We start from the raw sequence: 24,376 nt of genomic DNA, 5'->3' as shown, positions 1-24,376 counted from the left end.
GTGCGCCACCACGCCCAGCACATGATTGATTTTGAATTTGTCTTTGGTTATGTGTTCAGATTATTTACTGTAGTCAGTGTGTGTATGTGTGTGTGTGTGTGTGAGAGAGGGGGTGGGGTAGGGCCCTAGTGCAAAATAGGTATAAAGAGAACCATCTGCTCCTAGTACTGAAATAAAGCACCCCTACCCTTCTACCCTAACCAAAAAGGAATTGCTCCTGGAAGACCCTGGAAGCCTAAGGGCTTAGAACCTGACCTTGCTAGAGAGCGCTGTTGTAGAGGAACCAGTGATTCCAGCTGGAAGTCTGCTTTCTGGAACTTGCCAGAAGTCCACACACCAGAATCTGCTGAAAATGCATCTTTTTGCAGTATCAGGAGAAACTGTTGAGGGGGGACACTTGCTCCAAAGCCACCTAACCGTGGACTGTGGACTGAAGGAAGCTGCTGGTTGCTGCCTCCTCCTGCTCCTTGTCCTTTGGGGAATGACCCTGCACACACACTGGACGAGGAGGCAACCTTCTTTGTCTTGGAATCTCTCCAGGGCTCTCTATTGATGAACCTTTTCTCTCAGCTGGAAAATATTTAAAGGGCCCAGATTCAGCTTTCCTGAGCACACAAGGAGAAAGCTAGAAAGAGGGGTAATAAATGAGGAATATCCATGCTTGTTGGTAAATTCTCTTATTTTGGCCCTTACTATATGCTCAGTTGGTACGTGGTAAAATAGTGATTTATAACCTTTGACCTTACAAAAAGGTGTGCTTGGGAAGGCATCTGTCACTTTTGAGACTGAACCCGGATAGGCCTGACTTTTATAAACCATTAGTGCCACCAAAGTCATCTCATATGAAAACTCTGGAGTCATCCAGTTTGTGGTGGAACAGAATAAGCCCCTAACCCATTTTCCAGATTGGCTCAGCAGTTAGTGTTGAGAAGCAAGGGTAGGGCAGAGTAGGACAAGATCAACATTTAGTGCGCTGGAGCAGGGCTGAGTGTGTTGGCCCATCTGACATCTTTCAGATACATGTAACAAATTATGTAGCTCTGCCACAAGGTTAAAATGTGACACATATACACAGGCTGAAGTTTAAAATTACATTTAAAAAAGTCAGAAACGCCCTGTTTTCTCCAGCTACTTTCTCTGGATATAAAACTGGTGAGAGAGGTTAAGAGAAAGGTTTTTCCTCTAAACTGATGTTTCCACCCTGACCCTTTCAATAGCCCTCAGGCTCTAGCACTAAACTTCTTGTTTCCTGTCCCGGGAAATGACTGCATGGAATTTCAGTCAGTTGGGTCCTAATGACACAGCAGCGTTCTATACTGAGAACACAAGGCTTGGATTTGCCAAAGCCATCAACAAGCATTTACTGAGCGAGCACCAGGTACATGCCAGGCCCCATCCATGGCACTGGAGCATAGCCCTGATTAACCAAGGCCCAGTTCCCATGGAACCCACTGCCATTTTGACTGAAATAGTGAAAGAACATGGAACTTCCCACAGAGACACAAAAAAGTTCCAGGGAAAGCAAATAAGCAACCTCAGAAAACCGAGGTTGTTCTTGTTCTGAGACTCAATGTCCTAGTGCAGACATGGTTATCACTCAAGCCTTCTGAGAACCATTCAGAACACTGCTGTACATCTGCGAGCTTCAGGAAATAACTTGGAGCCAGCAAGATAGCTCAACAGGTCCATGCACTTGTCACTTGATCTCCAGGGCTTGTGAACACACACACACACAACACACACACTCAACTCCCCCCACCCCGACTAAAAAAATGTATAAAAATTTTCAAAATTTCTAAGAAGCAAGTTTTTTTAAACTGGCAAAATAAAGCCATTTTGCTTAACTGTTATCTTTAAAAATGTAGTCCTAATATGCAATTATTGTTGAGCTTAAAAAAAAAACCCTCATGTGTTCAAAATCCTCTTTATGTGAATCCCCTTTATTCTGGATTGGCCGCATTTTAATAATTGGGTATGAGACAGAGGCAAGTCCTCCATCCTCTTATTTTGGAAATTAAAATTATTTACAGAACGGAAGCATTGTATGAGCCTCAGTTCTGGATTTTTAGCAAGACTACTGCAGCCTTTCTTTGCTTCGGTGTCCTCAGTGGCCAGTACTAGTGAGGCCCACAGAACGCCTTGAATTGGGCATTAAGCTACCGGTTCCTCTGTCGTGGAAAGCGCTATCATTAGGAAAAACGTTTTTCCCCCCACATTTGTTGAACCAACAGCACCGTATTAGCCTGCACTTCGAGTTAGAGTGGGACTCAGGAATGAATGTCCCAAACGCAGCAGCCTTGACTACAATCCTGCTTGACTTTTTCCGAATTCTTTTGATTGCCCAGAGGTCAGAGGTTCCTTAGCTCAGCCTGAAGGCTCCCAACACCCGCCAAGTCTCAAAAATGCCTCGGGCGGGCTGCCACTCCCGGGTTCTGACCCTCTTCCGTAGGCCATCACCGGCTCAAGGCCCGACCGTCCACACTCGGACCCTCTTTCAACCCGGGAGTAAGTTGACTGGTGCCTCTAAAGAAAGGGAATGTCAGAGTCTGCCGGCCGGGAAGCTCTGGGACCGGCCCAGTGCACGCCTCCCGGCTGCGGCTCTAAACCGGGCCGACGGCGTCCGCGCTCACGCGGAAAATTATGCCGGCTCCAGCAGCGCGTAAAATGGATGTGAACCGCACGGAGTGGGATCAGCGCGATCCTCCCTCTCTTGTCTCAACAGGGGTTTCGGCGCGTTGCACAAGGCCGAGCTTGTCTCTTTACGGAGACATCGGGCCCTAATTAGTGCGCACCCCCGCGCGGTCGCCAGGCCCGGGTTCCGCGTCGAACGGGAGATGAGCCTCGGAGGGCGTCTTCGGACCGGCCTGCAGGCTCACCGCCACCGCCATCGCCGCCGAAACCTGCTTCTAAAGATGCAGCCAGGGCAGCAGCGACAGCAGCCGCCGCGGCTCGCCACCCCACGTTACTTTGATTGACAGCTGAACAAATGTTTCCGCGGTTCGAACGCTCGCGCTAGGGAACAGCGGCCAGGGCGAGGCTCCGCCCCGGGCGGGCCGCTGCGCCCCGCCTCCGCCAGCACCAATTCTTTGCAGTTATTGGTCGGAGCTCCACGCCACGCCCTGTCCCCACGTGGGCCTAGCCTGCCCGGCCCCGCCCTCCTGGCTTGCCATTTGTCAGCGGTGAAATGATGGGCAGTAACACAGAACCGCGATTAATGTTCAGCCATCTCCGATTGGTTGACGCGGCGCCCTCGCGCCGCGGGAGGGCGGGGCTCCTGGAGAGCGCCGCGGAGAGCGCGCGGGGCTAGCCGGAGACTGTAGTCAATCTGGAGGCATCCTTGGCCACAGTAGCCGCGCGAGGACTACATCTCCCGGGATGCTCCTTGGGCCCTCCGCGGATGGTCGTGAATATGTATCAGAATGTTAATGATTAGCTGCTGCTAAATTTGGTCAAAGAAGTCACCTACACAGAGCGCGTTGTTAGAGCTGTTCCGAGCGGGCGTTCGGCTGTTGGCTGCCTTCTTCCCCCTCTTACACACTCGTGTATTATTTTGAGGTGGTGTTCGCAGAGTTTGAAAGAGAATTTTAAAAAGCCGCAAGCGTTTCGCTCTTTTATTTTTATAATCCCCTTCAATTTGGGGCTAAAAAAACAGGAAGGAAGAAAAGGAAATGAAATGTGGTAAAAGAAGCTAAAAGGTGCCTTTTAAAAGATCGTTGCTGTGAAGTGAAAAAAAATCTCCAGAGAACCCCCAAGCGCCGCGAGACCTCTTCCGAACCAAAGGAGTTTGCGCTCGCTCTCAGGGAAGAAGCGACCATTCATTCCGAGGAATAGCAGCCAATTAAAAGACAAATAAAAAAAGTTTGGAGTGGGGCGCGAGCAGGCGGGCGGCGCTCGGCGGGCGCGGGGCTCGGCGGGCGCAGGACGGACGGTGCCCGCCGCCCTCAGTGACGCCCGCGGGGAATGCGGAGCCGGCCGCCCGCGCCCAGCCGCCGCGCCTGCCTGCCGCCCGCGTCACGCGAGACCCGCAGGCCCGGGACGCCGCCGCGGGGCCCTCGAAGCGGATGAGCCGCGCGCCTCTGCTTGGCGCAGCCAACTAAAGCGGCGTGGATGATTCGCGACCTGAGCAAGATGTACCCGCAGACGCGCCACCCGGTGAGTGGCGCCGCGCCCGCAGCCCTGTCCGCGGCCGGCCGCTCCGAGGGTGCGGGAGGCGACCGACTTGTAGCCATTTTCTTATTGTTGTCTCTGAAGCCCCGGGAAGCAGCGCGCCGCCGCTCTCCGCCCGCGCGGCTTCTCCCGAGGGGGGCGAGCCGGGCGGCGCGAGTCTGCGGGGTGGAGGGCGCCGGCGGCCACAGGCCGGACTCGCTCTGCTAGCTGACGGCCGCTCGACGCCATGGCGCGGCTGCCTCCGACGGGCCACTTTCGATTCCGGGTAGGGAGGGATGGGAGAGCCGGGCCGGGGGCTCGGGGATTGGGGGGTGAAGGGGGGGCGGAAGCCAGGCTGAGGAGCTGAGCCGAGGGAGGCCGCCCGGAGGCACCGGGACCCCAGCAGGCGAGCGAGAGGCGGGAGCGCCGCGACCAACCCCCCCCCCCCACCTCTCGGACCGCGGGCTGTCCACCCCCCACCTGCGCTGTGGGCTAATTAAATATTTTATTGTTGTTCTTTAGGCACCGCATCAGCCTGCTCAACCCTTCAAATTTACAATTTCAGAATCCTGTGATCGGATTAAGGAAGAGTTTCAGTTTTTACAGGCTCAATACCACAGGTAACGATATTGACTTTAGCTGATCCTTCTGTTTGCTTAGCTCTTGTCTTACCCCCTTTCCAACACTACCCCCCTCCTTTACCCCCCCCCCCAACACCACAAAGGTATTACCATTTCCCCCCTGTGGGCAGGAAAGGCAAGTCAGGGCCTCTTTTTCCTTTAGGCAGGTGTAAAGAAATTACGCGTTTTCTTCTCCGGTAAACAGAAAAGGAAGCAGAACAATCGAAACTGAGGAGCCTTGGAAAACGCTGAGGCCAAACTTTCGATATTGATTTATTGGGTCAGGAGGCTGGAAGGTTGGGAAGATTCTGGGGCCCTTTGACTTCGGGCTTCTTTATTACTCTGAGCTGAATGTCTTCCTTCTACCATCACGGCATAATTTAAGAGCCAGGGAGTTAAGCAGTGAGCCATTTCATTACTTTTATTAAAAAAGCAAAATAATAATAATAATAATAAAACCAGCCCACCCCCCCAATGCTTTTGTGTTCAACGCTCTTAGACTTGGAGTGTTTTTGAAACATGTTTGTTTCACCGGGTCCTTAATGATGCAGAATTCTTATTGCAAGAGCCCAAACAAGCTGCTGGACCAGATCAACACCTCCCACCCCCACATGGTATTCAACTTGTCTGTATTTTTTGGAGGGGGAAAAACAATTTGTCGTGAGACCGTGTTGATTCTGATTTTCATTAACCTCATAGAATATTAAAGGTAGAACCTTCCCTGTGGCATTTTCATGGACCTAACTTTGCATATATATATATATATATGTATATATATATATAATTATTAGCGATGTTTATTTCCTTGTTTTAGTAAGTGAATTTAGTGAAGAATATTGAATTCTGGGTGAAGTCTCAGAATTCAATTGGGTAGAGGGTTTATTTCTTTAAAACAAACCCCTCTTTCCCAACCCCCACAGTTTAACCTTATCAAAGAGGCAAGTCCTGGCTGGTTCTTGTCACTCATTCCTCTCTCCTCCCTTTCACTAGTAAAGTGCTGTTTAATACCATTGATTTGACAATAGGAGGTGATGGTTTAGAGGAAGGGATGTGGAGTTGGAGTTGGAAGGATACGCGTTAAGTTCTACACGGTACTTAGTTGATTTTATGTCTTGAACAGTCTGAAGCTGGAATGTGAGAAGCTGGCCAGCGAGAAGACAGAGATGCAGCGGCATTATGTCATGGTAAGAAAACTGTGTCACAGATTCAAAGTGCTCATTAGCTTGGGAGACTGAAAGCAAGAATACGTTTTAAATCGCTGGAGGCCATCACAGTGGCCCTGCCAGTGTTGTTGAGGCTGTGGGTATGTGTCCATTAGCAACCTGTAATTCTAGGTGGTTACAACTTGGCTTCGACAACCAGCTTTGATTTAAATTTTCAGAAAGTTCATTTGCATGGGGTATAATTTTCTGTGCTTTGTTTTTACAGATTTTTTTTTTAAAGTGGAAAAAAGAACTCATTTATTTTTTTGTTTAGTCAGAAGCAAAATGTTTTTGTTAGTGGTTTTCTTTGTTGTTTTATTGCTTTTGCTCCAGTTGTAACCAGACAGCTTTCCTATACACTCTTAACATTGCATGCACTGTATGCCTTTTAATTAATGATTTGGATAGGAAATGACACCAGACCCCGTCTCAGAAATTTTCCCACTCACCATGCTAATCTGTTTATATTTTTCTGTGTATGCTTTCAATTTCTATAGTGTTATTTTGGTTCTTAGGAGTGCTGATTTGAGCTGCCAGATTTTCTGTACTGTAGTTATACGCCCATTCAGACAAATCAAATCTATGTTTACAGAAGATAATGAAGCATTTTTATGATTCAGAAGTATGTTTTGGGTTGAAAGAACTTGCAGGGTGATGCATTAATTTCCTACCCAGTTCCTCTGCTTTGCATGTAAGAGTGAGTAGTCCAAGAAACCGAACTCTGAGGTAACATCACCTTTTTCCAACAGTTCTTTCAAAACCTCAGCATTTGGATGAGATATTTCTGCTGTGCTTAGGAATTAAGTGTCATGTGGAACCAAATTTTCATGACTTTTTCAGTTCATTTGCTTATGATGTAGAAAGACAGTTGTACAAGTTAAGAATGCTGAGTTTTAACATTTTTATTAGTTTTGAGAGTTTTTCTCTTGGGTGTGTCTTAACATGGCTTCTAGTTTTTTAAAGATAGCAGTTGGGCATCCTTTTTATTTATTGACTGGGATATTTTGGTTAAGGTAAGGTCTTTGTGCTAGTTGCCTTGTTTTCCATGTATTTGGGCAATTTGCGTTTACTGGTGAGATGATTTGAAGGGTACAGTTTTAATTGCTTCTCCTTCTTTGACAGTATTATGAAATGTCCTATGGGTTGAACATAGAAATGCACAAGCAGGTGAGTTCTTTCTTTATGATCATTTTGTGTGGCAGTCATACCCATGTACTTTGAAAAGAAAATTGTATATTTTGTGATTTTTTTTTTTTTTCTTTTGTACATTTGAGATGTCTACCTATATCTTAAAAGACTTGGGGGTGAGTAAGAAGGCAAGTCTTTTGTGTGTGGTTCCTCGTGTTCCATATTATCCTAACTTTTAGAAATGTAAAATTATATTATTAAATCAGAATGTGTATTAAACTTTTCTGCACTTTGAAAACCAGCATGCAGCATTTAGAATGTGTATTGTCTTTTTTGTAAAGAGTTACCTTATATATTTCAGGCATCAAAATTCTCTTAGGAAAGAACTTTCCGTGGAAAGTATTAGTGAATAAAATTGTAAGTTGTGTGAAACCTTCATTGCTTCCCTGTGAAAGAACAGAGGAGTGAGCTGGGAGGATCAGATGAAATCTGCAGAGCTATAAAAGAAATTGATGTAAAATCTGTGCACTAGTCCCCGGAGCCTACTTAGTAGATCTTACCAGGAACTCTGGCTTCGACTTCCAAAATTTGTGCAGAGTAAATGAACCTGATAGGAGGATGTGATTAATGTTAAGCCCTGGGTCTTGAGATCTTGCAATGAGTTTGGGGTTGGGGAAGAACGCAGTGGTATAGGTATATGTGACGACTATAGCTGCTACAGGGTTTTGTTTTTGTGGTTTTTTTTTTTTTTTTTTTTTTGGCTAGAGACCAAAAGAAATGATTTAAGTTCCCTAAATGGAAAAGATAGCCATATGTATGTATGTATGTATGTATGAATGTATATGTATATATACACACGCACACACACATATATGTAAAATGCTATTTAGCAATAATTCCTCCAGGAAGCATTTCTTTGAAGTCATCTCCTCACGAAGGACTTCGGGTCTGTCTCATCAACCATTTCAGAACAGATAACATGTATAGTTGCCTGCTGAGAAAGAAGCGATGGACAATTTTCTGTTTTCCATGTCTTATTTATTTGTGGTCAGGGTAATGTATGTACCTTCTAAGATTAAGAAGTGTGAGATGACTGGATCATCAGGCTCTAAGGATTCTTTTAACTTAGTTATTCCCTACATGGTCAGAATGCACCCACATTAGTAGTTCATTAAAAGACATCTCTTGGACAATAATGGCAACCAGATAGTATTTGAAAAAATAAAGTTGGGAAAATTACAACAGTATTTACATTGGTGACTTTATTTCAAGTTCTGTTTTACTCTGTATGCTATTTGGTTATGCTGATGTTAGCATATTATATACAGTATATGATAATACATGCATGTTGGAGTTTGAATGGCACGTAGTTAAATTTATATTTTAGTATCTTTGCCATTTCTGTTTAGGTTAGTAATACATATACTGCTTAAGCAAAATGTGTCCAGCTTAGGAGTGGACTCCCTTTAGGTCTACCTCACAGGAATACTGTTACCTGATTACAGTCTGGATCTTGTAAATACTTTTGTTTGTTTGTTTTTATGTACCTTCCCAGAACTAGTTTCTCTAAAGAATGGATGTGGTGAATGCCCCTCATTTTCCCCGTTGTATCCTTTACTCCCCTGACCACTTAGTCTCACTTAGCCTCTGGCTTTTCTTGGGCTATCTACACCTGGAAGGGTCACATATCTATGTATTCATTTTGGTGTTGGGTAGATGTGAGATCCTTTAAGTTTACACACTTTATATGACTATGAATTTTGTCATCGTCTTGTCCAACTGGCCTCAGATACCATCCATTTAAAACTGAGTAGCGCACACTGTGCCTGCCCCTCCTCTTGCTTTTGAATTCAGCCATATCAAGAACCCCGAGGGCAGTTTATCACATTATGAAATACAGACAGCCCTGCAAACCACCTACTTATTATATTTTCTTTCTTTCCCCGCCTTAAGCGCAGAGGCAGATCTGTCTTTATTTGTTTTCCTAGGCAGACAGCCTTACTTTCTCTTAGCCGCTCTTCCAGATGCACTCGCTGGATACCCTTGTAATGGAAAGGAGCAATAATGCAAGGAAGTTGCCCCGAGGCATAATTGTGCCTATTTCTCAAGATCGGTTTAGGCTTATTCACTTATTAGATTTGTGTCTCAAAGGGTTCAAGAGTAAGAGTCCCAGGAGGCCTCAGAAGTACCCTAGTAATTGGTGGCCCCGATATTTGAAACCCTTGTGTATTTTTTTTCTTTCGTTGTTGTTGTTAATATTCCTGTGTTCCCATTCTTCTTGGCTGCAGCCAGCTACACAGAGTATTTTTAGAGGAATTTTTCACTGGGACAGAAAATGAAGGTTTTGAAGGAGCCATGACTCCGTGACTTAGCAAATGGATAAACAGTGGTAAACAGGGAGGGTCCCCGTCCTTCCCCTCCCGTTCCCCTAGGTGATGCTCATCATCAGTCGCCCTGGGTTGATTCTGATAGAGAACCATAAAATGAAACCTATGGGGAATTTGTCATTCTGAAATGAAAGCTAATGTAATTAGTACCAATTAAAGTACATTTAGTAAATTGGATTTAATCTTAATTAAGCCTGCGTAATGTTGCCAATTTTTAACAATTATGTTTGAGAACATAATTAATTTAAATTTTGGTAACTGAGTAAATAGCATTAGTCTGGTAAAATTAGTGGATTTTTTTTTTTTAAAGGGAAACTCAGTGACATGACATGGAATTGGAGCATAAAATATGAATGTAATTTTTAGTAATCTTTCCTAGGATTGAACAGATGAAGCTGGGGCAAAAAACATCCGGAGAAGTTCAAGTGGAATGTTCTAGGGCACAGTGGGAATTAGTACTTTTCCATTGTCTTCAGTTTTAGCGTGAATATGGTCATGATAATTAGGACCTGATTAGAAATGGCCTGGAATTCATTCTGATGTCTTCAAAGTAGAGTTTTTAAAAATCAAAAAGCATTGATTCCTTCAGGATTTCCCTGTCTGCAGGGCTTTGCTTTAGACAGAACGGTTGGTCCAGGGTTCTTGTTACTTTCTTCTGATCTTTTATATAGTGTGGCTTTGGTTGGGTCAGTGACCCTGGGCAGATAGGGTGTTGTGTGTGCAGTTGATGCCACAGCTAGATGCTGTTTGTTCGAGTCCTTTGCCTGCAACTCTATAATGGAAGAATTCCTCTCTAATGGAGTCAGACTCTGGCTGTTGCTACTCTGAAGTGTGAATATTGGATGTAGATTAGGAGTCATTGATGTGTGAATTCAACCTGTAGAAATGAAATAGGTGAACATACTATGTTGTAAAAAGTGGGGATGAGAGTAACTTGCAATTTCTTCATTGTGTGTTTTATAATTGGAAGATCTCTTCTAAAATTTACTTGCTTGGTACACGAATTTTAAGAACTGTCAGAAAACCTTTGGAATTTGTTGACACTTAAAATATAAGCATGCATCTTGCACAATTATATGAAAATAGGTGTTTGCCATATGTGCATATTCTTGTGTGTAATTTTTTTTGCCCTTAAGCAACAAAAATTTTATTTCATCCCAAGCCATGCAAATTTCATTACAAGATGTGGGCCACAACCATTTGAGTGCTGCTAAAATATTAATTGAATAGAAATGAAAGGCCTTGCCAACTGATAGGATATCATAATCATAGCCTCTTTGGTCAATGGTAAATGATGATAAATGACATTAGGAACCTTTTAGCAAACTGTAATAACTACAGGGGGAAGCAGTATGGATTTGCATTATATCTGATACCCTCTAGTACCAAGTGGATTGCCAATACTGCTTGTTTAGCATTTTCTAAGGGCAATAGGATATTGATTTCTGACTTACAAGGAACAGCTCTATTTTCACCATTGAAAAGTATTGCAGGTTGTTAAGAAGAAATTGACTTGAAGAGGCCGACTGCTGCCCATCATGGAGCAAATAAAGCAAACCTGCCGAAGCATGGTGGAGCAGCGAGACGGGCCCTCAGCAATTTGTTGCTATTAATTTACCATGCTCGACAGCAAATCAATCGGCATCTACTTCATCTGTTGGAGAAAATGCTGTCCAGGGCAGATAAAAGGCTCGGCATGGTACAGAGAATAGACTGGCTTGGCCAAAAGGAGGCTGCAGTTAATGTGTAAATAAGTGAAATCAAGGCCACTGTTGCAGAGGAAGCAGTTGTTAATTAGGTTGGTGCTTTTTAGTGAACTATTTTAGAAAGCAGCCTAGGGTTTGGAGAATAAGGAGGGATTTAGTGAGGTTGAAGTAATATCTATGACTGGCTTGACATCCAGCCTTCAGTGCACTTGATTTTAGGGTGTAGTCAATTTATTTGAGGACAGCGCTTGCAATGGAAGTTAAATTATTTAAAGTTCTGTGTAGAGCAGATTTCTCTTAAGATAATTTTGTCGAGGGTTATTACTGATATCTTAGATCTTGTATATGTTTATATTGGAAAGAATGCTTGGAGAGGCATGTGTCTGAGTATGTAGATAAAAGTAAAAAATTTTAAATAGTGGCTTCTTTTCTGAAACGAGTATGGTTAAACTTTTGCATATGTGTACAAGGGAAGCATTATCAAAAGTGGGGTGTTCTATTTGACAATAACAAACAAACCAATGATAAGTTTTGCTTAAAGAACTTTCTTATATCCATTAAGGAATAATCTACTGTTGGGCATGGTAGCATACACCTTTAATCCCAGCATCTGGAGGCAGAGGCAGGCCTCTTTAAATTTGAGGGCAACCTGGTCTACAAAATGAACAAAGATGGATTCTTCTGGCTACTGGGCTGGGACGTTTTAAAGAGGCACAAGTAAAATTCTGATGCTTAAACATAAACTCCAGCGGGAAGAAAGAAAGGAAAGGGACTCATGTTTGTTTGTGTGTTTTTTGTTCTCTATTGAGGTTTGAACTTTAAGCAGCATTTTATAATGTAAGATTACTGATAATCTGATTAATATTAATGAAATAGAGGTTTATGGTTTTGATATTGTTTGTTTGTTTTACTTACCCCTTTGCTTTGGATGTTTTAGAGTAGGGACAAGTTTACTCCTATGTAGTAAATCTAAATGGGTGTAAATTTAAGTTAAGATTATTTTCCCCCACAAACTGCCTGAGGACCCAATATTGTGGCAGTTAATCCCAGGTGGCAGTTTCTTGGGCAAGACCTAGGAGCCTTTTATGCTCTGCAAGAGGATCCAGAAGGTGAAATGTAACCACTAGGGTGTGTATGTGTGTTAAGAGGACTGTTTTCTGAATGCTTCGTGTGCTTTTTTTCTTTCTTGTGTAGAAGTTTTGGTTTTGAGTTATCATAGGAAAATATCTATGGAATTGTTTTTTCACCTTCAGTTGAGCTTGTTGAGTTGGAATTAAAGAGTTTCCGTCCAATAGAAGTGAACATTTATTATATATATGGCATGTGCTTACCACAGATCTGGGCATGCTGCCAAAAATCTTTAATTCTTATAAAGATCCCAAGAAAAGGATTATGTCCAATCAAAGGATGATTAAACAGGGTCAGATCTGTTCATGGTGATATAGTAATAGGTGGTAGGTTGGAGTGGATTGCCTAGTAGGCTGCCCTGTTAGGAAATGGATTGGCCATAAATAAGAGATTCAGGCCGGAGCTCATTGCTGGAATGGACAAACCCTTGGCTACTAGAATAAACTTTGATTTCTGCCTGTGAGCACCTGAACTTTGGACTTCCACCCCAGAACCCCTTGAAGAGTCCAAGGCTGGAACCATTCAGGATAGGCTCCCTGTCCAGGCTGCCTCAGTTGGTGGGAGGTCCTGGATGGCTTTCTCCCGGACTCCCACTTGTCAGCAAGCAAAGCTACTTGCTGCTGCTTGTAAGGAAATTTTGTCTTCTCTCCAGGCTGCCTGTTTGTTTATTTACGAAGGATTCTTCTGTTTAATTTATCTTTTCCTGTGGCTTCTTAGGCTGTCTGAAGACAAGGGGGCTGTTTGTTAATCATCACCTCAGGGTTTCTGAAGGGGGAAGCTGGGAGGGGAAAATGTGATGTTTTGTGGCCTCTTTGTAGTTCAGAAAGAGGTCCTCAGATGCAGGAAATCACACAACTCAAACTTTTAAATGAAGGCAGATGGTTTGCTTTCCTGTTGAGAAGTTCTTTGTAGCATTCAAAGGCATATTTCCTACTCACTGCTCTGCAGGCTCGGCTTCTATTGTTTATTTTCCTTATCATTTTGATTGACAAATTTGTATTTAGGCAGTGTAGCTCTGAGCTGTGTTGGACTAATGAGCTAGATAAGAGTGAACTGCATCTTAGATGCTTTCTTAGCTGCATCTTAGATGTCTCAGTGAAGGTTCATGGCTACATTTCTCATTTAATTTTACTTATTTTCCTTTGCCTAATAATAATAATAGTTAAAGGGAGTTGGTAGTTATATGTTAAACACCTAGTAGATTTGCTTTTAATGGGAAACTTTTATTACATTTCATATTTGATAGCCTGGGTTGTGACTTTGGGTTAATAATGATTTGCTAGTTGGAGAGGGAAAAGGCGATGTGATTTCTAAAAGGTAGTTTCCTTTATCATTTTCATGCCTTCTTTTAAAATGTTCTACAGGCAGGCACCCAAATCTTCATCAGTTTGAGGTCAGCCAGGCATAGTGGGACACTGTCTCAAAATTAAATTAAATTAATTAATTAAGTTAAAAAGAGGGGGTGGAGAGACAGTACAGTAGAGTGCATACTGCTCTTGCAGAGGACTGCGGTTCTGTGCCCAGCACCCATATCGAGAAGCTCATAACCACCTGTAACTCCAGTTCCAGGGGATCTGACCCTATCTTTTGACTTCTGGATATCTGCAGTTATGCCTCATCCACACAATGCACACAATACACTTAGAGTTTCATTCTGGTAATGGAGACATGCTAGGTTATCCGTTTTGCAAAGTGTGAGGCAGCACATTTAAGCGTGGATACTGATTTACACTGATGACAGTTGGTAAGGTTTAGGACTTCTTTAAAAGTCAGTAGTCTGAAGACAGTTTATGAAATTGTTAGACTAAGGGGGAAGGCCTTACAAGTCTTAGCCAAAGTGAAAGATAAAGCTGTTTTGACTTTGTCTTAGTAACAGCTGTCAGTGGGAGTTGCTTTCTGCCTGTAAAGAGGGATTTAGCCGGCCTTCATCGCTGCAAATCTATATATCCTCTCTGTTTTCATTGGAATTGACCCACAGCACTGATGCCAGGCTTTTGCTATTTCTATATCACAGAGCCATGACTTATCTTCAGAGAGCTCCAGTGTGTAACCTGCATACCATCCAGGGGGACAGATGGGCAAAGCATAGATTTTCTTAGCTGGTTTGTCAAAGAAGCAGAATGGTAAAACTCCAGGTTACCCTTTAGGCACTCTGTCCTCTGGGAGATGAGTTGTCTTGTTATCTTTAGGTGATTTTTTTTTTTTTTCCTCACAAATACATACAGATTTGTGTTGTGTAGGGGCTTCTGCATCTTAGAACAAAGGCATAACCTCTCTCCACCCTGTGCTGGCTGACTGCAGGGCCCTCCCTCTTAACTACAGCCACCTAGGCAGGTGAGAGGTTGGGAGGCAGACTAGCAGCAATTCTTTGACATTGCTGCTAGTTTCTTTTCAGACAAGATCTCACTGTGTTGCTTTGACCAGACTTGAATTCTTAATCCCCCTGTCTCAGGCTCCTGAACACTGGGATTACAGGTGTGAGCGTCCACACCTGATTTTATTATTTTTCCAACTTTATATTCTACTTTGAAGGTTTGTAGGTTCTTTTGGTTCAAGGTCTTAGAAAGGCCTGGAAATACATCTGGAAAGAATAGTGAGTGCTGTTGGAAATTAAAAACACTAGTACCTTTCTTTGCACAGAGCTTAAGGCATTTTACATGCTTACTTCAGTGATCTTGATGTTCCTGTAAAGCGGGTAGCAAGTTCGGATCTGTGTGTTTATTTAAGTAGCTTCTGTCAGTAATGTGCCCTACAGTTTGCCAAGCAGTGTCATTCCTCTGGCCTCCTTTAACAGATGACACTAAAGCTTAAGGGCTTAAGAGACTAGCCTGGTGTGACAGTCAGGAAGGATCAGCACATGGGTGGGGATACCAGAGTTCACGAAGGTCAGTGCCTAGGGCTGAGGTCACTTAGGAAGTCAGCGGTTGGAGGGGAAATAGTTTAACTTCCCTTCTGGAGTTCCTCACTCATAGCCTGACCATTTTTAAATAACAAATGTGCTTTTTTTCTGTCCTGTTCTTGGCTTTCTGCAATAGAGAAGTAAGGTAGCCACAGGTGGCAGCCCATGAGTGAGAGATCTGATTTCTGTGCTTGTGATGAAGTTCAACTGTTCCCCCTTCCCTCCACCCTTCAGTGTCCATGCCCTGCCCAGAAGGAGGCTGGGATCAGCAAACTGAAATCTAAAGCTAAGATCCACTTTTAGCAAAGTGTTTAATCAAACTGGCTGCTCCCTCATTCCTGAACCATGCCATACAAACAGGCTGTTCTAGACACACACTTGTTTATTGCCCGTTTCCCCTTCTCATCGACCATGTAAACTCCACTTTTAGAAGTGCTTTCTGCAGCACACCTGATACGCCAGTGTGCTGGTGCCATGGGATACTTGGAGAAGGAGAGAGCACTAGCATTCAGGTTGTAGTTGAGCCTCCGTGATCGATTAGTACCTTTTCCCCAGGGAATATTTGGGTAGTAGAATAGATAAGCAGTACTGAACCTTCAAGGATAGCATTTCTTACTAGTGAAGTTTGCAGGAAAATGACATGTTTGGAAAGAGGAAGTGAAAACAGCTGAACATGGGGTTCAGGAATGAGAACAGTTACTGTAGAATGTGTGTATTTTGATGTGATCAGTCTTAAAAGTAGAAAACTGGAATTCTAATGGAATTTAAAATTCACTTTGAACACTTTATGAGTCTCTGTATATTTTTGAAATGTTCAGCTATTAATAACTGTACATGTGGCTTGAATGTATGTGAGGGGATAATTGATCTTTACTGTGGGGGTTAGCTAACTTTCAAGTCTTTTTAGAGAGGGCTGGGGAATTGTTGAGATGAGAGTTTAAGTAGTGAGATGGAATAATGTTGAAAGATAATTCTAATAGTAAGTAAGTCTCTACAAATTATTGTGTAGGTGTCTTCGTTCTCTAGTAACCTTATGAAATGACAGAATTATTACTTACTTTTTTCAGCCTGTGACAAGGCAGAGATATATTTAAATGACTGCCCTGGGCCCCCAGATGTTTTGGTTTGGTTTTGGGGATATAAGAGGCTTTGCACTTGGAGGCTAGCGCTCTGGTCCTGAACTGTACTCAGCACAGAACGTTCCTTGTAAACGTTTCTCTTAGTGTTTGACATTTATAATTGCCTGTTAGTCTAAGAAATGTGTATCTGTATAGATAATACTTAATAGTTTGCAAGGTGCTTTCCTTTGTCCATCTCTAATTTAAGCCTCAGTAATATCAGAATTATCCCCATTCTGTTTATGAGTAAACTAGAGCACAGATGAAGCGCCACAGTTAATTAGTAGATGGTTTGGAGTGTTTTGATTCTCTTAGGATCTGTGTTCAGGCTAAAGTAATGTTCATGCAGGGTTAGTTAAAGCCGCTGTAGTCAAATATGTAGATTAAAATGTTTAGGAGCTGATTTAAAGTTGTCAGGTTTTGTATTTTTCCTTTGGCATATACTGCTTGGGTTTCAAAGTTGTATGCATTACAATGTGATTTGCAATAATTTCTTCCCAGGATAAGTGCAAAGGGGTATACAGGAGTTGTATAACTAGCCCTAGGGATTACTTCCTGAAGTCTGTGTAGATGCTGCTGCTCTCTAGCTGAGGTTTATCTCATGGTACTTGTTGGGGGTGTGGGGGGGGGAAGGATGTGGCTGACATTGAACTCAAATCCTTGGATCTTTTGTGCCTCGTCCGCCTCACCAGGAGCCTTTACTTAGGGAAAGTTTAGACTATTGAACTTGGTTAAGACTGAGCTTGTGATTTTAAACAAATGACAGTGGTAAATAAAATAATTGAGGAATGTTAAATCTTGGCTTTATGATTCAAGCACTTAGCAGCGATCAACTTCTTGATGTGCAGAGTAAAGTCAGTGCTATGTTTTGTGTGTTTCTGAGTTCCTAGGGTAAACAACTTATGATGAGCAAAACGACCTCTGCTAGGCAGTCAGGTTGGAATATGTTACCCTAATGCTTTTACAAGTCTCTGAGTGGTTTTTAAAATGTAGAGTTGGATGTAGGGGGAGCTAGAAGTTACGAATACTTGCTTATCTAATGCGCAAGCCTGGGCTTCAGTTTTTACCACCATAAACAAAAAAAGTGAAAGGTAGAATTAGTGGATTATTTTCTATCATTTTTTTTTTAAGTTTTAAAAACTTTTATGTGAATGGATATTTTGCCTGTTTGTATGACTGTGCACCATGTGAACGCAGTGCCCACAGAGGTGACCAGGGTGTCAGATCACTTAGAATCAGAGTTACAGATGGTTTTGAGCCATTATGTGGGTGTTAGGAGTTGAGTCTGGGTCCTTAGGAAGAGCAGCCAGTATTCTTAATTACTGAGCCCATATCTCCAGCTCCTTTTAATTTTCTATTGTATGACACCAGTTCTGAAAGTTAAGGTTAAAGATAATGTTATGTAAAAAGAAATACAAATTGTTTTGTTTTTGTTTGCTTGTGCTTTTGGTAGAAACTCTGTCTGAACAATGTTAGGATATTGTAGACAGTTACAATAATTACTTTTGCCAGTGATTCCTGATCTAGAATCATCTACTATAGTATGGATTGTTTTTTGGTTTTTTGAGACAGGGTTTCTCTGTATAGCCCTGGCTGTCCTTGAACTAACTTAACTCTGTAGACCAGGCTGGTCTCAAACTCAGAAATGCGCCTGCCTCTGCCTCCCAAGTGCTGGGATTAAAGGTATGCGCTGTCACACCTGTATATGGACTTTTTTGTTTAGCTTTGTTCCATGCTTTTATTCTATGTCAAGAGTTGACTGTGTATAGCTAGAGAGATTTAGATGTACATAATTGATCATAAGTCCAGGTTGACTGAGAACCTCATGGGTATCCGGATGAAGGAGTTGATTTTGACGTCTTAATTTAATTTCCCCATTTTAAGGAAGGGATCGAGGTACCCTCACTGTGCTTGAAACCTAGATAATAAAGGATGTGCAGCTGGCATGCTGAAGGATTAGCACTGAGGTCCAGGAAATCCGCCTTCAGAGTTCAATTCTGAACCACTGGCAAGCCTGCATCTTAGGTGAACCTTTCCACGAGGCAAGGTTTTTATATTTTAAATGTACCTGGTAGACTGCTGTTGTGCTCTGTATAGAACTAGATTGAATATTATAAGTGATAAAGAATCTGATTTTTTAAAATTTTTTGTCAACAAGTGTGCTAAATTAGTGGATCAAGTCTTTTACATCGCAGATTCTATAGCTTGTTGTTTACCTGATGATCAGGCTCTGGATATTCTTATCCGTTTGAAATTGTGATTTCTAACAAAAGCATAGTGTCTTTTTAACCACATGAGAATGGCTAGGCAACATCAGAACTTTTGAATCCCTTCCTGGAGTGGAGATGGGATGGAGATTCTTGGCACTTAAATGTTTAATTGCATGCTCTAGCCCCCAGAAAGAGGAAATTGGGACTCAAACGAAAGTTAGTTCAGGAGCTCCAGAGCAAGAGTCTCAAACCAGCACTATTCACCTGGATATATTTGGTGGTACCCAGTGATACTTGAGGTTGCAGTGGCTTAGTTGTAGCACTCACTTCTAGTGGGTGGAGGCTGGATATTGTTGAGCATCTTGCAGTGCATATGACAATCCCTACAACAACAAAGAGTATCCATCCTAAAATTTCAGTTGTGTCAGGGTTAAGAAACAGCTCCAGAGAGTAGAGGATTGTTAATTCTGTTGCAGTTTTATGCTTGGGCGCATTATGACTTCTTTGAATAAAGAGATAACCCAAGAATCAGCCTTGAATGACTACTGAAGAGTCCTTCAAACTCTTCTTGACTTGAGTCTTTTCTCCTTCCTTTCCAGTGTACAGTGGATGGGAGTTTTATCAGGTTCTGAATGGAGGGAGACATTATATTACATGATCTTTTTGTAATCATTGTTGTCCTAAAGAAAGGAAGATAATAAAATCTTTTCAGGAGTGGAGATGTTTTACTTTTTGACTTCTTGTTGGATTCTTGATTTCTTCCAAAAACAACCCCATGGTTGTTATGTTGTTATTATGAAAGATGGAATATTTTTTCATTGACCGTACTGGATGGATCTTTAGAAGGCACTGGGATCACTATTACCCATTGCTAGGTAGGTTTTCAGAAGGATTGATTTTTCACTCATCCTAGCAGTCCTCCCTGGAACACCAGTCTGGGTAGTACCAAGATAAATATTGTCGATTGGACCAGCCGAGAATTCAGTAGACCCCTTTGCCTGATTTGCTGTAGCAGAGGGATCAGGACATATCTTGCTGCAGAATAGCTCTTCTGTTCATTCACTTAGGTTCTGTTTGGAGCAAAGTTTATTGCCCAGTCCTAGTGAAATACAATAAAATCCTGAGTGTTCTAAGTAGCTAAAGTCTAAAACATAGTGAGTGTTAACTTGACACAAAATAGTTATCTGCAAGGAGGGAGCCTCAACTGAGAAAACGCTTCTTCTATAGGATCTAGCTGTAGGGCAGCATTTCTTTTATAGTGATTGATGGGAAAAGGCCATTCTTTGGGTGGTGCCATTCTTGGATTGGTGGTCCTGCATTCTATAAGAAAGTAGGCTGAGCAAGCCATGATGAGCAAGCCAATTAGCAGCGCCTCCCACCCCGCCCTCCATGGCCTCTCCATCAGCTCCTACCTCCAGGTTTCTGCTCTCACTGCTTTGATGATGAACTGCTGTATATAACTGTGAGTGAAATATCTCTTTCTTCTCCAAGTTGCTTTTGGTCATAGTGTATCACAGTGATAGTAACTGTAACTATGACACATAATCAGTGAGCTTGAGAGTTTTGTGTTTGTTTGTTTTTGTGTTACTCTGGCTGTCCTGGAACTCAGAGATCCTCCTGCTTCTGCCTCCAGAAAAGGTGTGTGCCAGCAAGCTCCTGAGTTCTGTTTTGTCTTGTGTTTTTTTTTTTTTCCCCCTCCTGTATTGTGCTGTGAATATGGTGGAAGGCTTTAAAGTTTGGGTTTGATGGACATGTTTAGAGTGTAGCTTTTAAAGCATGTCTACTTTGATTAACCATAATAATAATAATAAAGAAATTAATGGCCAGTAAAAAGTATCAAATTCACAGCTACTATGGTGTTTCGACTTTGTTTGTGAGGCAGGTGCTTGTTTAGAGTTTTTGAGAAGAGAAACCATGGTCCAAAAAATCCCAAACTACTGATAGCTCTCCTAGGTATAGAGAATAGAGCCAACACTGTAGCTTTAGCAGGACTAGTCGATTTGTACAGAGCTGGATTGGACATAGTACATTTCTGTACAAAATCCACATTTTAAGTGTTTGATATAGCTGGTCTGTGAAGGTTTTGCTTTACCCAGATTAAAGTGGAATGGATAGAATTTTTTATACTTTCGGCAAGAGATTGAAGGTTGTTTTGTTTCAGTTTGGGATGTGATTTAGTAAGATAATATCCTGCCTTCAAATTACACTTTTTTTTTTTTTAAAGATTTATTTATTATATCGATGTACACTGTAGCTGTCTTCAGACACACCAGAAGAGGGCATCAGATCTCATTACAGATGATTCTGAACCACCATGTGGTTGCTGGGATTTGAACTCAGACCTTCGGAAGAGCAGTCAGTGCTCTTAACCACTGAGCCGTCTCTCAAGCTCCAATTTACACTTCTAACTCCCCTGCTTGCTTTGGTATTTGACATTCCGTACTTTTGCTGTTTTCTTTTGTTTGAGGCTCACTATTATTTACCATGTGACCGTGCACATCCTTCTGTATACTTCAGACCATCTCTCAATTACTTAAAATACATAATATAATGCAAGGCCCTTGTAAGTAGTCGCTATATTGTATTTAGGGAGTGCTCTAAAACCATCTTTATACTTATAAGTTGACATAGTTAACTTCTTAAATCCAAGTATCTAGGGTTAAATTTGTAAAAGTTAAGATTGTAGCTTGAACACATAGCTTTGTGGGGTTACATAATTCCTCCGTTGGAAGGGTTATTAGATAAAAAATTATTACAATCCTGGGTGCATCAAAGCTGTGATGGCTTTTATATTTTTATCAAACATCAGTTACTTAAACTCATATTGCAACATAGGAGCTATGAGACCTATGGAGTTATGAGAGGCAGAAGGTTTGTCTCCTCAAAAAATACCATCTTTTCTTTTGACTCGGTGTAAACAGTACAGTGGAGAGACTTGTGATAGAAACTGGAGAGTAGGCCACCTTTCTGGCTCTGGGGCTATTAAAGGTGCTGTTCTAGGATGACGTTTAAGGAGGGAAGCCACTTAGGAAGAATAGAATGGGAAGGATTCTAAGCAGAGTCACAGAATCAAGAATGTTTTGTGCATGTTCACACTGGGTTGCCATTTCCAGTCTTGTTTAGTAGTAGAGAAGAGAGTAGTAGGTGTTGGTTTAGGAGGCCTTTATTAAAGGCCTCACATGCTAGGTAGAATGCGTGGACATTTGAAGGAAACAGAGAGTCAATAAAAACCCAGGATCACATCTGTGTTGTTGGTAGACTCTTCTCTGGGTCCAAGAGCAAATACCAGTCAAATGTTGATTAAAGCCATGTGGATAGAGAGACAGCACTGAGGAGGTTGTGTCTGAATTAAAGGAGCAGCAGGAGCAGCAGTGGGACAAGAAAGGAGGGGACCATGTCCATTAGGTCAGGGTTGTGATGGTGCTTTGCAGAGGACCCAAAACACTACAGGGTGGGAGAAATGAGGGGCATTAGCAGAGACATTGAATGGGGAAGAACTGATGACAGGTGTATTGCAGTATGAATGCAATGGGAAGAAGGTGGGAGGGAGGGAGAAATGGAGGGAGAGAAGAAGGGGGTGAGGATAAGAGGGAGGAAAAGAATGAGTTTGTTTTTTCATTTTGCCTGGTATTGAATCTATGCTCTTGTCAAGACGGATTCCACTGTTAGTGCCTGTATTATATACCCAGACCACAAGAGAGTTAGCCAGGCAATCCTTGTGGGCAGTGGTTTGGGGAACGTTTCCTTTTAAGGGAAACATTTGGCTGTTGGGCGACTTTATAAGCTTTTGTGAATTATTTTGTGTGATTGTTGCCATAATTATTATATAGATAGGAATTTTGAGTGATTTTACTTTTGAATTCTTCCTTTTTGGAGATATTCTGAATATTAATATAGGTTCACAATCCTCTAAATTATTTATCAGGCATTGAAGTATTTCAAATATTCTTGTCTTTTTTAAAAGTCTTCTATCCTTGACTCACGTTCCTGAATACATTAGTGATTCTTTTGTTGTGTTGTGAAGTTTAGTAAACATGAAGCTTGAGTTAAATTTGCTTGAAGAACTACTATTTTTTCAAAAGAAATAATTATTTTTTCCATCATGTTCTTTTTTTTTTTTTTTCCAAGACAGGGTTTCTCTGTATAGCCCTGGCTGTCCTGGAACTCACTCTGTAGACCAGGCTGGCCTCGAACTCAGAAATCCACCTGCCTCTGCCTCCCGAGTGCTGGGATTAAAGGCGTGCGCCACCACCGCCCGGCTTCCATCATGTTCTTGATGAGCTAAACAGAAATTATAATAGGTACTTTAGTAAACATAAATTTTTTTGTTTGCTTACCCCTTCCCTCAATATGGAGCATGCGTTACATACAATATACATACCCTTTTAGAAACTTCTTAAGCTGCTGCAGTTGAGTTGGAATAGCAGTGATAGTAAGAAAAGTTGGGTACACATGAAATTAAGAAGCCCAAAGAAAACATTTGGTAACCAAAATACTGCTTGGTGGCATGGCATGAAGCCACAGATCTAGTCTAAAGGGGGACAGGGTGTGGTTTTACTGCTCTGTCATGCAGTCTGTTGTAACCGTCAGAAACATATGTTGCTTTATGGGTGTGAGATGTTTTCTTTAACGTGGGCACAGCTTTACATTGCCTGTCCTGAATTCATACAGCTGCTGGTTTAGTGTCATTTGAATGATTATCAACAAGGTCAACAGTGGTGGTAGAAATGTTTTCTTGGGTCTGCTGCTTATGGCTTCTATGCTTCTCAATGCTTTCTCCAAACACAGTAATGGCCTGTTTGTTTTCAGTCTGAGTTACACTGAGCTCTTTAAAGATAGGGCTTAGATGCTTTGTTTTGGGTATAGAAAGTAATATTAAAGGAATGAAATATTAACAGAATTTCAGCAAGCTAAAGAAGTTACTGTGGACCAGGCAAAGGCTGAAGACAGGGACTGTGCTGTCTTCTGTACACTGGCTGATGAGGTGCTGCTCCTCAGTGAATTCAGATCCCAGTGTGAATACCCGAAATAAGTGTGGTTTTATTTCATTTTAAAGTATCAAAAAATATATGATAAGGTAATTTGATAAAAGACTGTATTGATTATGCACAGATATCTTTATCTTTTCACTGTCCCCTAAACAATGAAGTACACTTGCTACTCATAAAGCACTTACATTGCATTAGGTATTTTAAGTAATCTGGAGATGAGTTAGAGTGTACAGGAGGCTGTGCGTGGCTTAGATGTATGTCCTAGACCGTTTTACACACTTGGATGTCTGTGGTGTTTGGACAGGTACCCTAGAGGTCCTAGAGACAGTTTCCTGTGGATAGAACAGGGCTGGCTGATGCAGGTAGACTGTTACATTGTTACAGTTTCCTGTGGATAGAACAGGGCTGGCTGATGCAGGTAGACTGTTACATTGTTACAGAGAAGATGGTGGTTTTTCATTTCCCCCTTTGCTTTGTTCACTGAGACACCCCACTCTAACCCATGACTTTCAAATACCTTTTTCATTGTGCTATATTCTCCAGATTGACCTCCACATTAGAGTAAGTAACCAAAAACTCATTGTGGAGAATTTATTAAATATATTAACTTTAAGCAAAAAATACCACTTTAGAAGTATATTTTATTGTGGAAGTTCAAACATAATTAAGCTCAAGTACAATAATGCTAGTATTCATCTCTCATTGGCTATGATCATCTTAAATTTCATGTTATTTTCTTTTTTTTTAATTTTTTTTTAATTTTTAATATTTTTATTACATATTTTCCTCAATTACATTTCCAATGCTATCCCAAAAGTCCCCCATAGCGCCCCCCACTTCC

General features: G+C 42.0%; 1 protein-coding gene across 4 annotated transcripts in view; it reads left to right on the top strand.

The window, feature by feature from the left end:
• The first annotated feature begins 3,992 nt into the window (after positions 1-3,992).
• Tle4 (TLE family member 4, transcriptional corepressor) overlaps positions 3,993-24,376 on the top strand; it is a 142,502-nt gene continuing 122,118 nt past the window's right edge. For 2 of the 4 annotated variants that reach the window (XM_021152455.2, XM_021152454.2), the window contains exons 1-4: positions 3,993-4,152; positions 4,669-4,766; positions 5,887-5,950; positions 7,091-7,135. In XM_021152455.2, the coding sequence (XP_021008114.1) occupies positions 4,108-4,152; positions 4,669-4,766; positions 5,887-5,950; positions 7,091-7,135 (252 nt within the window). In that variant the 5' untranslated portion in view covers positions 3,993-4,107. Of the gene's footprint in view, positions 4,153-4,213; positions 4,433-4,668; positions 4,767-5,886; positions 5,951-7,090; positions 7,136-24,376 lie in introns of those variants that run through there. The other 2 variants (XM_021152457.2, XM_021152456.2) reach the window with 1 other exon arrangement.

This window comes from Mus caroli, chromosome 19, assembly GCF_900094665.2.
Source record: "Mus caroli chromosome 19, CAROLI_EIJ_v1.1, whole genome shotgun sequence".
NCBI lineage: Eukaryota > Metazoa > Chordata > Mammalia > Rodentia > Muridae > Mus > Mus caroli.
This window is presented reverse-complemented; position numbering and strand designations above follow the sequence as displayed.